This window comes from Chiloscyllium plagiosum, unplaced genomic scaffold (assembly GCF_037043375.1).
Source record: "Chiloscyllium plagiosum isolate Xiang-an unplaced genomic scaffold, Cpla_swu_hap1 HiC_scaffold_14, whole genome shotgun sequence".
Taxonomy (NCBI): Eukaryota; Metazoa; Chordata; class Chondrichthyes; order Orectolobiformes; family Hemiscylliidae; genus Chiloscyllium; species Chiloscyllium plagiosum.
Genome location: NW_028270152.1, coordinates 46,821,675 through 46,835,606, shown reverse-complemented (window position 1 = coordinate 46,835,606; position 13,932 = coordinate 46,821,675). Strand labels below are relative to the sequence as shown.

Below are 13,932 nucleotides of genomic sequence, written 5' to 3'. Positions count from 1 at the left end.
TGAATATATAGAGTATTCCTAACTGTTAATGGAGAAACCTGGTTAGCTGTAGCTAATAGTGAAGCTGTATTTTTCAGGTTAAAATCTTTAGGAATAACATTTCTCTTAACTACATTGGCATAACGAATCTATCCTACTCCAGCAGAACTGCTACCCATCACTAACATTTCCCTTTTACAATGATTGTTGTAGCAAGCATGACATGCTAACAGTGAATAAGATGACATGCATATAAGTGCTTTTGATCCTTTTGACATAAGGTAAAAATGTATATTCGCAATCAGTGCGTGCAAACCAAATATATCATCATGACTGCCAAAGCCATGTTATTTTTTTAAATACTATAATTTATATACATGTGCAATAAAATATTTCCTCGCTTACTCTTGGCTTGATTGCAGTCATACGACACAAGTATTAATAAGAACCTATTGAATTAAGCATGCAGATCAGACATTTCAACTATAGTAATGAAGAACATGAACACAGAAGGACAGTGGTACGTTCCAATCTACATGAGTAGATGAGCAACTGTTAAATTACATTACTGAAATTGATCAACGTGTCTTAGTTTATGAATTATTTGTTAGTTTTTATCAGAGCAGGGAAGTTATCCTTGTTATCCTGGCCAATATTTATCTTGCAATCAATATAGCAGCTAGTGAGAGCTGACTGCACATCAATTGGCTGCCATGTTTCCTACATTAAAACTTGACTACATTTCGAAACTACTGTATTGACTGTAAAGTGCTTTCTCATATCCTGTGCTCATGAAAGATATCAGATAAAAGCAAATATTCACTTTATACTAGAGTCCTTGAGGATTGCTGTAAAAATAGACATCCTGTTGGATCTTTTCATCTTGCACTCATCAGAACAGAGCATAGGATCCAGGAGTGGGAACATTCTATTTGACCCTTTTGAGTTGGCTTCATCATTTAGTTAGATCATGGTGGATACGGTTGTAATCCTGGCACCATTTTGCACACTATATCGTCAAACATCTGTCTAATTCTATCTTAATAAACTTAAAGACTCATCTTCCACCACCTCCTGGGTTAAGAAAAGGTTTGTCATTGTTGTTAACAGTACACCTCTACTTTTAAACAATGTCCCCTGGTTTTGGTGCCTCTAAGAAGAGGAAACATTCTCCCTTTGATCCCCTAAAGACAGTAACTGTTACAAAAAAAACCTCTCATTCTTCTAAATGCCAATGGGTATAGGTCTGACCTTTCAATCAACTTCAAAAAATAAGCCCTTCATTCAGGAACAAGTCAAGTGAACTTTCTCTATAGTTATTTTAAGAAATCTTTTTTTTTTCTAAATAAGGAGACCAACACTGCATGCAGCCCTCCAGTTGTGGTCTCACCAATGCCTTGTACAGTTACTGTCAAACCTCTTACTTTTCTGTTTCATTCCCCTTCCAATAAACAAGAAGAATCACAAAGTGTACCAAATTTCAAATCCTTGAGATGCCGGTGTTGGACTGGGGTGGACAAAGTTAAAAAATCGCACAGCACCAAGTTATAGTCGAACAGGTTTATTTGGAAGCTCTAGCTTTCAGAGCTCCACTCCTTCATCAAGAAGAGCGACGCTCCAAAATCTAGTGCTTCCAAATAAATCTGTTGGACTATCCCCTGATGTTGTGTGAATTTCAAAGAGAACACCAATTTAAACTGCATAAGAAGAGTACTTTTCGGTTGCCTCTAGTTGACGTGTTGCCATGGAAAATGTAGCAGGCAACAGTGATCCCAAACCTTTGTTTAAATTCAAAGCAGACAATTTGACTCTGGTCAAGACGTTGCCATGGTGGAATGCTACGGGGATTTTTCTTTGCTATTTGTGGTAATCAGCAGTTTTAGAAGACAAAGGGAGAAAATAGGAAGGGGTGATGAAAATAGTTGGCTAGTTTGACATTCTCAAATTTCCCCTTGCACTGCCCCGATGAAATCTTATTTATATTTACAATTATTTTGTTTTAAGGTTGGAGATGAAATTCTGGAGATCAATGGAGAATCGACAAAGAATATGAAGCATTCTCGTGCAATAGAATTGATTAAAAATGGTGGTCGGAGAGTATGCCTATTTCTGAAACGTGGAAATGGTTATGTGCCAGAATATGGTGGGTTGCCCTATGAAAATGTTACTTTCTCCAATACTATCACTCCATGAGTGATTGCTTCCTCTTTCTTGTCTTTTTTTCTGTTAAGATCTGGGAATTGTTTCTTTTTTTCACAAATGTCTTATGTCTCTGTACAGTTTTTGGTTCTAATCTGCTGATACTAATTCTGTACATTTGCTATTTTCCTTTAAAATGGTCTGGAGTAAATATAAGTACAGGCAGGACAACATCGTTTCCCAACAGGAATATTTAACTTTATTGAATTCCTCATTGCTCCAATGCCTACTGAGTATACAACAAAAAACAAAATGTTTGTTAAATGGGGATAAAACCACAATTTGAGTTTCTATTCAGGAGCCAAAACTTGATTGGAAGTGTTCGAATAATTCTTTAATTATCAATATTTAGTTTTCCATTAACAGCACACTGTAATCTTGCTTACCTTTAAAAACAATTATGTAAGTGCAAAATACTTGCAATCTGCAGTACTTGTACTCCAGACCTTTATGATGGAATTTTCTATTTAACAAGCTGGTTACCCAAAAGATACCTTCATATGCTCTTCATGATTTATTTAATGTCTTGCTGCTTCTTTGAAAGATTTGTGAAGTTTTACAGGAGAATATGAAGCTGAATTTTAACACCTAAATCTACTAACACCTCTCTTGAATTCAAATGAATGGAATTAATTATTATTTTTTTAAAAAAAACTATAGTTACCAAAAATAGAATTCTAAACTTCCCGAACGTCTGACTTTTTTTTAAACCTCCATCGAAGTGATGGGTCTCACCTATCTGTAAGGGTATATATTTTTGTAACAAGTTCTGTAATTAATTTTAATATGATACATAACGTTCCATTGGATTTAAATGTAGTTTGTAAATATTTAAATGAGTCATTGTTTATATGCCATTTTGACTTACTGTATTGTGATAAAAAAAAGATTGCATTTCCCAGTAGAACTTCCTGGTGCTCTTTTTTTTCTGTATTCTTTGGTCTTGCAACTGCTGTCTTTGCAGTCTAATTGTTTTTGCCTGGACAATCTGACTGGAACAATAATAAACATCTTTCCACGATCAACAGACTGATCAATCCTGTTGCTGCTTACTAATAGGGAATCTAAATCTATCTTCTGCTCTTTTTCTCTCTCGTCTTTTCTGGGTGCTGGGCTCTTCGTTCTGCCCTCAGCGATGATACCTCCTAATCTCTCCTCATGCATGAGAAGTGACAAGCACGGGGAGTCTTGCTTCTACTTAATGGGCCCTAATCAAAATACGGTTGGTAGACAAATCAATATTTGCTGCTTCCATCTTGCTTCCTTATATAGAAATATATAAAGGCTCATACTGTGTTCCATTTATATCCATTCAGCCATATATCCATGAATATGCTTATGTTCATCAGTGTAGGTTTCCAACTGATCATGCGAGTAGGATTCATTCATTAAGCCGACATTTGTGGGACGTAGCTGTTTGAGAAGAACCTGGTGTTTTTGTATTTAATATAATTCTGTTTTCACAAAGATGGAACATCATTTACATTTGGATAAGTCCACCATTTCCATTAGTACACCTTGATTCCACAAACTGAAATTAATGGTGTTGTTTAAAAATTATATCGATGTTGTAAGCAATCGCCCCAAGTCTTTATTTTAAGAGGTAAATATTCAATGATTTTGCAGAATAAGGAGGCATAAAACTGAACATTTCATTTCAAATTTTGTTTTCTTATGAAACCTTGAAAAGCACATCCATAGAACAATGGAGTATTTGATTATACTTTAGAGAATATCACCAGAACTTTCACCAGCCATAGCGTGACGGAACATTCTGGATTGGCTGGCTGCTGTTAGCTTGTCTGATTTTTTTTTTCTGTCATTTGAAGTCAGTAGAAAGCAAATTGGGCAACCTGTGTTGTCCGCTATATTTATCTCAAATTTAGATGATGCACTTTGGAAGTTCTTCATTTGAAGCTACGGTAAAGTTTCAAAATTGCATATCATACCAATTCCCATTATATGGATGAGAACAGCAAGACATTTTGTCACAAATAATTCATGCTTTTTGTCATTTGTTTTATAGAGCCCTGTTTATTGATTTGAAATTGACAAACCTAAATTTTGCTGATTTTGACATGTGAATCAAAATTGTTGTATGGAAATACAGATATTTACTTTCTGTACTTATACTAGAATTTATTTTGTTGATAGAATTGCAAGTCTTTAGACTAAATTCGAGCCAGTATATGATATATAAGCTCTATTCTGGTATTAAGTGCCTTTAAGTGTTTCTTGAAAAATACAATGCACTCTGCTCGCTGAGGACCCTGTATGTTAAAAATTTCAACTCAATATTCAATATTCCCAAGTTTGGTATGTTTATTAACATGCTACCTCTGTAACCCAACATAAACATGTTAAAAGTGTTTTCCTACAGAAGAGGGGAAAACAAATAAGGCTACCATTACATGATGTCCAATATGTCTTTTGGATCAGAAGCTTGAATGTGTGAATTAATGTATATCATGAAAAGTGGAATCGGATCCTTCACAAGTGCATAAAAGAAGAGGTTAGATCATGAAATGATGGTATATTAGTGACTCTACCATTTGACATATGAAGAAGATGCAATACCAAGGATTGTGTGCAAACTAAATTAGTTAATGAAGAATGACATGCCCTGGCCCAGTCACCCAGCACAATGTTTAGTTTAGCCTGTGACTCTTGACTTGGGATTTAAAATGGTTTCAAATATAATTAATGTTAGAAGGGATGCAACGTAGCTTCGAGTTTGGTTTGAAACTGGGACTCTGACCTTAAAGATCAACAAGGTCGTCTATGTGTGAAAGAGAGGAGATGGGAGAGATTCTAAACAAATATTTTGCATTTACTGTGGGAAAAGACATGGAAGCAAGGGAACTCAGGGACATAAATTTTGATGTCTTGCAAACAGTCCACATTACAGAAGTGGAGGTACTGGAGGTTTTAAAAAGCATAAAGATAAATAAATCTCTGGAATCTGACTGTATGTCAGGACATTGTGGGAAGATAAGGAAGAAATTGCAGCACCCTTAGCCGAGATATTTGTATCATATACAGCCACAGGTGAGATGCTGGAAGACTGGAGAGTAGGTAATGTTGTGCCTTTATTTTGGAGAGACTGCAAGGAGAAACCTGGGAACTACAGACCAGAGGGTCTGACATCAATGGTGGATGGTTTGTTGAAGAGGATTCTGAGAGACAGGATTTACATGCATTTAGAGAGGCAAGAACTGATTAAGGATCACCAGCATGGCTTTGTGCATGGGAAATTGTGGTTTTTGAGGATGTGACCTAGAAGTTAGATGATGTCTACATGGTCTTTAGTAAGTCCTTTGACAAGGTTCTGCATGGTAGACTAGTTAGTAAAGTTAGATCTCATGGGGTTCAGGGAAAGCTTGCCAATTGTACACAAAATTGGCTTTACGTTAGGTGACAGAGGATGGTGGTGGAGGGTTTGTTTATTGGACTGGAAGCCAATGACCAGCAGTGTTCTACAGGGATCAGTGTTGTGTCTGCTGTTGTTTGTTATTTGTATAAACAATTTGGATGAGAATGTATGAGGCATGGTCAGTACGTTTGTGGATGACACCAAAATTTAGTGTAGTAGACAGTGAAGAAGGTTATCAAAGATTACAAAGGGATCTTGATCAATTGGGCCAGTGGGCCAAGGAGTGGCAGACAAGTTTAATTTAGATAAATGCAAGGTGTAACACTTTGGTAAGACGAACACGGTCAGGATTTATACAGTTAAGGAGAGGGTCCTGAGAAGTGTGATTGAACAGAAAGACCGAGGGGTTACGATACATAATTGCCTAAAAATTCTGTCATGAGTAGACAGAGTTGTAAAGAAGGCATTTAGCATGCTTGCTTTCATTGCTCAAACCTTTGAGTACAAGAGTGGGATGTCATGTTGAGGTTGTACAGGATATTGGTGAGGCTATGTTTGGAGTTCTGTGTGCAGTTTTGGTCACCCTGCTGTGGGAATGATAGTATTAAATTGAAGAGGGTGCAGAAAAGATTTACAAGGATATTAGTGGGACTGGAAGGTTTGAGTTATGAGGGGAGGCTGGATAGGCTGGGACCTTTTTCATTGGAGCTTAGGCCAGATCTTGGAGGAGAAGTGTTAGGCTGGCCATGAACATGGACAGGAGAGTTTATATGGGAGGAGATATTGATGGAGGAGAGAAGGGCTGTGAACTCACTTAAAAGATGGTAAGATTGAAGGGTGACCTTAAGAAAGGTTTATAAAATAGTGAGGGGCATAGATAAGGTGAATACCAAAGGTCTTTTCCCTGGAGTAAGGGAGTTCAAAACTAATGGGCACAGTTTTAAGGTGAGAGGAGAAATATTTAAAAGGGACTTGAAGGGTAAATTTTTCACAGAGGGTGGTTCACATGTGCAATGACTGCCAGAAGAAGTGGTAGATGTAGGTACAGTTCCAACATTTAAAAGACGTTTGGACAGGTACATGAATAGGAAATGTTTAGAAGGATATGGGCCAAACACAGGTAAATGGAACTAGTATGGTTTGGGAAACGTGGTCAGCATGGACGAGTTGAACCAAAGAGTCTGTTTCCATGCTGTATGACTCGATACACCAAGTTAACCCATCACTTTAAAGAAATGCTCCAGAGAATGTGTACAACTGTATAGTTTTAGTATTATCAAAAGATAAAAAGTACCTGGACAGTCAGCTGGGAGCAGTTTAGCTGTTACAACTAAACAACAGTGATTTGGGAGGATTTAGAGATTTTACAGTGATCCCCAAGTTATCTTGTTCATCTTAAAGCGTCAGTGTTCTCCAAGAAGCAAAGTGATGATTGAAACACTAGGACATACTATTGGGAGATTAAAATGATAATTTAAGTTTCTTTGAGTTCCAATTTTCAGTATGTAACTTGAAAGATATCTGAATAAGGTTATATTTAATAACATTATTGTCCTTTCTGTGGATATCCTTGCAATGTTTCTTTGCTAAATGCCTGAAGTTCCTAGATTTGGTTAAGTATTAATGTTTGCAGGATCTGAAAAAGTTTTTTTCAGAAAATATGGAGGAAATGAGTTCCTCTGTTTTCTTCACTTTGGCTGTTTCTCCTCTCTTCCCAGCTCCGAGATTATCTGATGACATAGGCATATTTGGAATCCCAGAGATGGTCTGTATAAATAAACTGACCTGAAAATGACAAACTGCCTATGTTTCAGCAACAACCTGGCACAAAACTGACAAAAGATTCAAAATCTAAGCTGCTATCTTTGGTTCCTGGATCTGATTCTGTGTCCATTCTACACAATATGTGTACTACACAGGAACATTTGAGAAAGCTACGAAACTCCTAATTTCAAATAAACTGTTCCACTGTTGATTTAGCCTGAACCTTGCCATCTGTTTAGTGAGTTCACAGCCCTTCTGTCCTCCATTAATATCTCCTTCCATATAAGCTTTCCTGTCCATGTTCATGGCCAGCCTAACTCTCTCCTCCTCCCAGGTCCCTCTATCATTTAAATCATTGATAAAGCCATCTCTAACTATTTTTATCACATCCCCTACCATTCTCAAGCCCCTTTTAACCCCACCACTGTTCTCATCTGGAATATCTCTTCCCAAAATCACTTAGAACAATATTTCACAATTTTCTCCTTTGTCTGGTCTCTAGCCTTGCATTTGCCATAACGCTTGTGCAGATACGGGTTTGATCAATCAACTCTCATATCTACCTTTAGTACCCTAGTAACACCTTTCATAGTTATTTCCTTTGGTGCCACAGGGTGCAGTCTTTAATGTTTTGGTGCACAAGTGATTTAGCCATTCATCAACAGGTCTGGATTATCCACTTTTTAAAAAACTGGGTCCTCTTTTCCTGTGCCAAATCTGCTTACTATTCCTGAAACACAAAAATACCTTTGGACTGTTTTTCTCTAATATCATGTCTCTCCTAAAACTCCCCCTCCACCTTTCCAATCTCACCTTCAAGTGTACAGTAACTCACGTGTGTCTGAAATTTAAATCTCTTCAGATGCCTCTGAAACTTTCCTTTACCACAGCCATGAAGCTGACTTCTTTTCCACCTTTTCTCCTATATTCCATTATGCCTTCTCCAAGCTCAGCTTGTCTTTGAGGGACAGTGCCTTGTTCCTGGGACCTATTTTCCCTGAACTAGTGACCACTCCTTTTCCTAACTTCTACTTGACCTTATTTCGTCGATGTTTCCGTCTTAGATACTGTCTATCTCCTTCCCTTTCAAATCTCCCACAATTTTCACTGCCTCATAAATTCCATTTTTGGTTGTTCTATCCTTGCAAATTGCTGCCCATCACCCTTCATTTCCTTTCCTCTTCAAGTTCTGGGAACATGTCATCTCCTCACAAATTCATCTTTCCCAGACATTCATGTTTGAACCTCTCCAATCGAATTTTCAAACGGCAGCAATGTGAAAATGGATCTAATCAAAATCATAAATTACTTCCTATGCAATTGTAACTGTGTTGCATAATCCATCCTAATCCTTCATAATCGTATTCCAACTTTGCCATAGTTGACCACACCATTCTCATCCAAAATATCTTCTTTGCTTATTCATCTCAATAGTACTGTGATTCTGCACTTACCTATCCCCTGTGGTGGCTTCTCTTCCAAACCCCATACGATTACCTCTCGGGCCTGCTACCTTATCTCCTGAGTCATTTTTTATTTCTCATTATAATAAATTTTTTTTTAAAAATCAAACTTCACGTGTACACTGATGGCCAGCCCTACCTCACCACTAACTTGCAAGTGCCCTTTGCTGCATCTGTTGACTCAGATTACTGGTCTGACATAAAATCCTGGATAAGCCAAAACCTAATTCAGTTCAACACCAGGAAGGCAATAGCCATTCCATGGTCACATTCCATTTCCTAATCATTGATTAAGGTTGTATCAGTGTGTGCACAATCTTAATCTTCAGTTGACCATGCAACCCATATTCTCTCCATCAAGAAAAACAGACTTTAACTCCTGTAATACCACTCAGCTACACCCCTTCCTCAGCAGAAACCTTCACTCATGTGGACTCGATTCCAATGTGCACCTAGCTAGTCTTAGAGCTTCCATTGTCAAAAAAATTAAAGCTCTGCTGTCCCAATGCTAATGCTAACCCGTTACCCCATGCCTTGTCCTGTATTCATTCTCAAATAGAGCCACTGTAAAATTCTCATCCACATGTTCAAATCATTGCTTCATCCCACGACTTTGTTACTAACATTCCCCCGTTTAACCCTTCTCCAACCTTTCCTTAATTCTGGACTTTTTACTATCTTTATTCACATTATCATTGCTGACCATGTATCCTATTGTCTTGGCCCTCAGCCTTGGAATTTCCTAAATATTTTTGATTCTTCAATTCTCCGTCCTCTATTCAGACACTGTTCAAAATTTCCCTCTTCTCCAATCGTAATGCCTTATGCTTTGAATTGGTGTCAATATTTCTTCAATTATGGGAATTTAACATATTAAAGGAGTTACACAAATATTAATAACTGTTGAACATCCAAGAAATCTGCAGCCTCCAAGCTAGTGAATTTGTGATTGTAGACAGGCCATTGGACAAAACAAAAGTACAGATAGGGTAGCACATTGATTAAAAAGGAAAGAAAGTCTTACATCAACATTACTGTCTCATCTATGACGCCACATTGTGATATGAAGGAGCCTGAATGGTAATTTATCTAACCTCTTGAGTGCTGACTGTTTCAAGAAGTGACTATCCGTGTTAAAAAAAAGTATTCTATTCAAATAAAAAAAAGATAAATTGAAAAAATGCCAGCACATTAAATATAAAATCATAAGATGTGTGGCACTGTGCTCATTAGAAGATAATCACTGTTGATGAAACTGAACATCTTCCCATGATCTATAACCTGATTAATGTGAGCCTCAATACAAAATAGGATCATTAGAAGACAGAACTGGGCTGTTCAGCCAATGTGTGTGCTCTACCTGAGCCTCCTCCAATTTCATTTATTCCATCTTACCCCATTGATATATCATATTCTTCTCCATGCAGTTATCCTTCATAAATTTGTACGATTGATCTGAAACAATCTATGTGGTAGCCAGTTCCATATTCTTTACATTCTGAATAAAAAAAGTTTCTCCTGAACTGTATGTTGGATTTATTAGGGGCTATCTCCCACTCTGCCAAGGACATGCAGGTCCTTGGCCTCCTCCACCGCCACTCCCTCACCGCCCAACATCTGGAGGAAAAATGCCTCATCTTCTGCCTCAGAACATTCAACCCCAGGGCATCAATGTGGATTTCACCATTTTCCTCACTTTCCCACCTTATCCCAGTTCCAACCTGCCAGCTCAGTAGCATCCTTATGACCTGTCCTACCTGCAAATCTTCCTTTCCGCCTATCCACTCCACCTTCCTCTGCGACCTATCACCTTCATTCCCGCCTCCATCCACCTATTGCATTCTTAGCTACCTTCTCCCCAGCAGCCCTCACCCCCACCCTGGAGGCTCCCAGCCTCATTCCTGATGAAGGGATCCTGCCCGAAACATCAATTTTCTTGCTCCTCAGATGCTGCCTGACCTGCTGTGCTTTTCCAGCACCACTCCAATCTTATCTCCTATTTTGGTCAAGTTTGAACTTTATTCACATGTGGAAACATCACTTTCTATTCTTAAGTGACAACATAACCTTGAAAACTATTACGGGGCTGTCTCAATTTTTTTTAATTGTTCAAATCTGTTCAGTCTTTCTAATCCTTTTACAAGTTTGGTGTTATCACTTTCAAACTACCAATTGGGTAAGGCACCAAAGCGGAGCTGCAGTCACACATAGCCTGTGATTATATAAAATGTTGTAGCAAGTGCTGAAGGATCTGGATGGCCTACTGCTCCTATTAAGTTCTTATATAATGCATTTTTTCACATTTTTTCCAGTGATTCTATATCTTTTTCATCAATTATTGCAGGCAAGTTGCTTCATCAAGGTTCTATATAAGATTGACATAACTTCTTTGCTTTATAAATTAGATTCCACCAGACGTTAACCCCAGTATTTGGTTGATACTTTTTATTGCTTTGTTAATTTGTATTGTCACCTTCAATAATTCTCAAATTTATTTCTGGATTCTTTTAAACCTGTGCACCATTTAGATTCTTAATTTCCAAAGACTTTCTGTGGAGCCGCAGAAAACGTGGGAGATACTAAATGCGTATTTTGCAACAGTATTTACTATGAAAAAGGACATGGAAGATATAGAATGTAGGAAATGGATAGTAACATCTTCAAAAATGGCCATATTACAGAGGAGGAAGTACTGGATGTCTTGAAATGCATAAAAGTGGATCAATCCCAAGGACTTGATCGGGTATACCTTAGAACTCTGTGGGAGGCTAGGGAAGTGATTGATGGGCCTCTTACTGAAATACTTGTATCATCAATTGTCACAGGTGAGGTGCTGGAAGACTGGAGGTTGGCTAACGTGGTGCCACTGTTTAAGAAGGCTGGTAAGGGCAAGCCAGGGAACTATAGACCAGTGAGCCTGACGTCGGTGGTGGGCAAGTTGTTGGAGGGAATCCTGAGGGACAGGATGTACATGTATTTGGAAAGGCAAGGTCTGATTAGGGATAGTCAATATAGCTTTGTGCGTGGGAAATCATGTCTCACAAACTTGATTGAGTTTATTGAAGAAGTAACAAAGAGGATTGATGAGTGCAGAGTGGTAGATGTGATCTATATGGACTTCAGTAAGGCATTCAACAAGGTTCTCCATGGGAGATTGGTGAGCAAGGTTAGATCTCATGGAATACAGGAAGAACTAGCCATTTGGATACAGAACTGGCTCAAAGGGAGAAAACAGAGGGTGATGGTGGAGTGTTGTTTTTCAGACTGGAGGCCTGGAGTGCCACAAGGATCGGTGCTGGGTCCACTACTTTTCATCATTTATATAAATGATTTGGATCTGAGCATAGGTATAGTTAGTAAGTTTGCAAATGACACCAAAATTGGAGGTGCAGTGGACAGCGAAGAGGGTTACCTCAGATTACAACGGGATCTTGATCAGATGGGCCAGTGGGCTGAGAAGTGGGAAAGTGGTAAGGTCCTTGGGAGTGTTGCTGAACAAAGAGAATTTGGGGTGCAGGTTCATAGCTCCTTGAAAGTAGAGTCGCAGGTAGATATGACAGTGAAGAAGACGTTTGGTATGCTTTCCTTTATTGGTCAGAGTATTGAGTACAGGAGTTGGGAGGTCATGTTGTGGCTGTACAAGACATTGGTTAGGCCCTGTTGGAATATTGCCTGGAATTCTGATCTTCCTATCGGAAAGATGTTGTGAAACTTGAAAAGGTTCAGAAAATATTTACAAGGAAGTTGCCAGGGCTGGAGGATTTGAGCTATTGGGAGAGGCTGAACAGGCTGGGGCTGTTTTCCCTGGAGCATCGGAGGTTGAGGGGTGACCTTATAGACGTTTACAAAATCATGAGGGGCATGGATAGGATAAATAGACAAAGTATTTTCCCTGGGGTGGGGGAGTCCAGATCTAGAGTGTATAGGTTTAGGGTGAGAGGGGAAAGATATAAAAGAGACCTAAGGGGCAACGCTTTCATGCAGAGGGTGCTGTGTGTATGGAATAAGCTGCCAGAGGAAGTGGTGGAGGCTAGTACAGTTGCAACATTTAAAAGGCATTTGGATGGGTATATGAATAGGAAGAGTTTGGAGGGATATGGGGTGGGTGCTGGCAGGTGGGACTAGATTGAGTTGGGATATCTGGTCAGCATGGATGGGTTGGACTGAAGGGTCTGTTCTGTGCTGTACATCTCTATGACTGTCTGACTAGGTAACTATCTTATTCTTGATAGAAAAGCACACTACCTTCTAATTGCCTATACAGGTTTGATGTTCTCTTGTATTTTATTGCAACACACGTCTGCATTAACTATTTCCCCAAATTTGGTGTCATCCCTAAATATTGTTATTACTTTTCCGTGTCCAAATCATCTATAGATTCCTGTGAATCATTACTTACCACCATCTCGCAATCATCTGAGTAGCGACTATTATTCTGTTTTCTGTCTAACCAATTTGCTCTCCGCTATGCTGCTTGTCCTCTGATTTCATATGCTTTGACTTTGCAACTTTACCTGACTTCTACTAGCAGGACCTTACTGCAGTCTTTTTAACCCAGTTAAAACTTCTCTCAGATTTGAATAAGAATTCTTATTAACAATTCCCATTTTATTCCATTTAGGAGCTGGTGCTGTTTTAACATGTACTACAAGTTTGTGAGCTGGAAAATATGTTATTATTTTTCTGGAAATGTATGTACAGTGACCTTCTAATATCTTCAAATGAGAGTTGCATATTAGTCTTTTAAACTTACTAACCAAGTGGAGCAAGTCTGTTAGGTGTTCTAGCAGCTAAAATTTTGAGATAGTCAGCTCCACTTGTTCATTGACAGTGCCATTAAGGCTGTAAACAATACATGGTTTAAAGGAAAGTAATTTCACCCCTTCATCTCACATAGTTCAACAGTTAAGAAATTGTCCAGGATGGAGATTAGTAAAGCAAGAATGAGTGACTTGCTTCAGTTTAAATACCAGATGTCTGCTGGTTAAATATTTCAGTGGGACCCAGTAAAACATTTGTGCTGTCATGAAAAAGATAGCCCAATGAAGTTTGGTCCATGGAGCTTTTCCCTTCCTGCATTCTCTGGTAACAAAACAAAATAGTGTGAACATATTTAAAATGTTCGTATTTAATAATCCCTGGTTCAGTTTGTTT

At 38.4% G+C, this 13,932-nt stretch overlaps 1 protein-coding gene across 6 annotated transcripts in view; it reads left to right on the top strand.

Annotated features, from left to right (window-relative positions):
- magi1b (membrane associated guanylate kinase, WW and PDZ domain containing 1b) overlaps window positions 1-13,932 on the top strand; it is a 462,351-nt gene that overhangs the window by 435,269 nt on the left and 13,150 nt on the right. For 5 of the 6 annotated variants that reach the window (XM_043708285.2, XM_043708283.2, XM_087994417.1 and 2 more), the window contains one exon: window positions 1,984-2,122. In XM_043708285.2, coding sequence (XP_043564220.2) covers window positions 1,984-2,122 — 139 coding nt within the window. Of the gene's footprint in view, window positions 1-1,983; window positions 2,123-3,311; window positions 3,401-13,932 lie in introns of all 6 variants that reach the window. The other variant, XM_043708287.2, reaches the window with a different exon arrangement.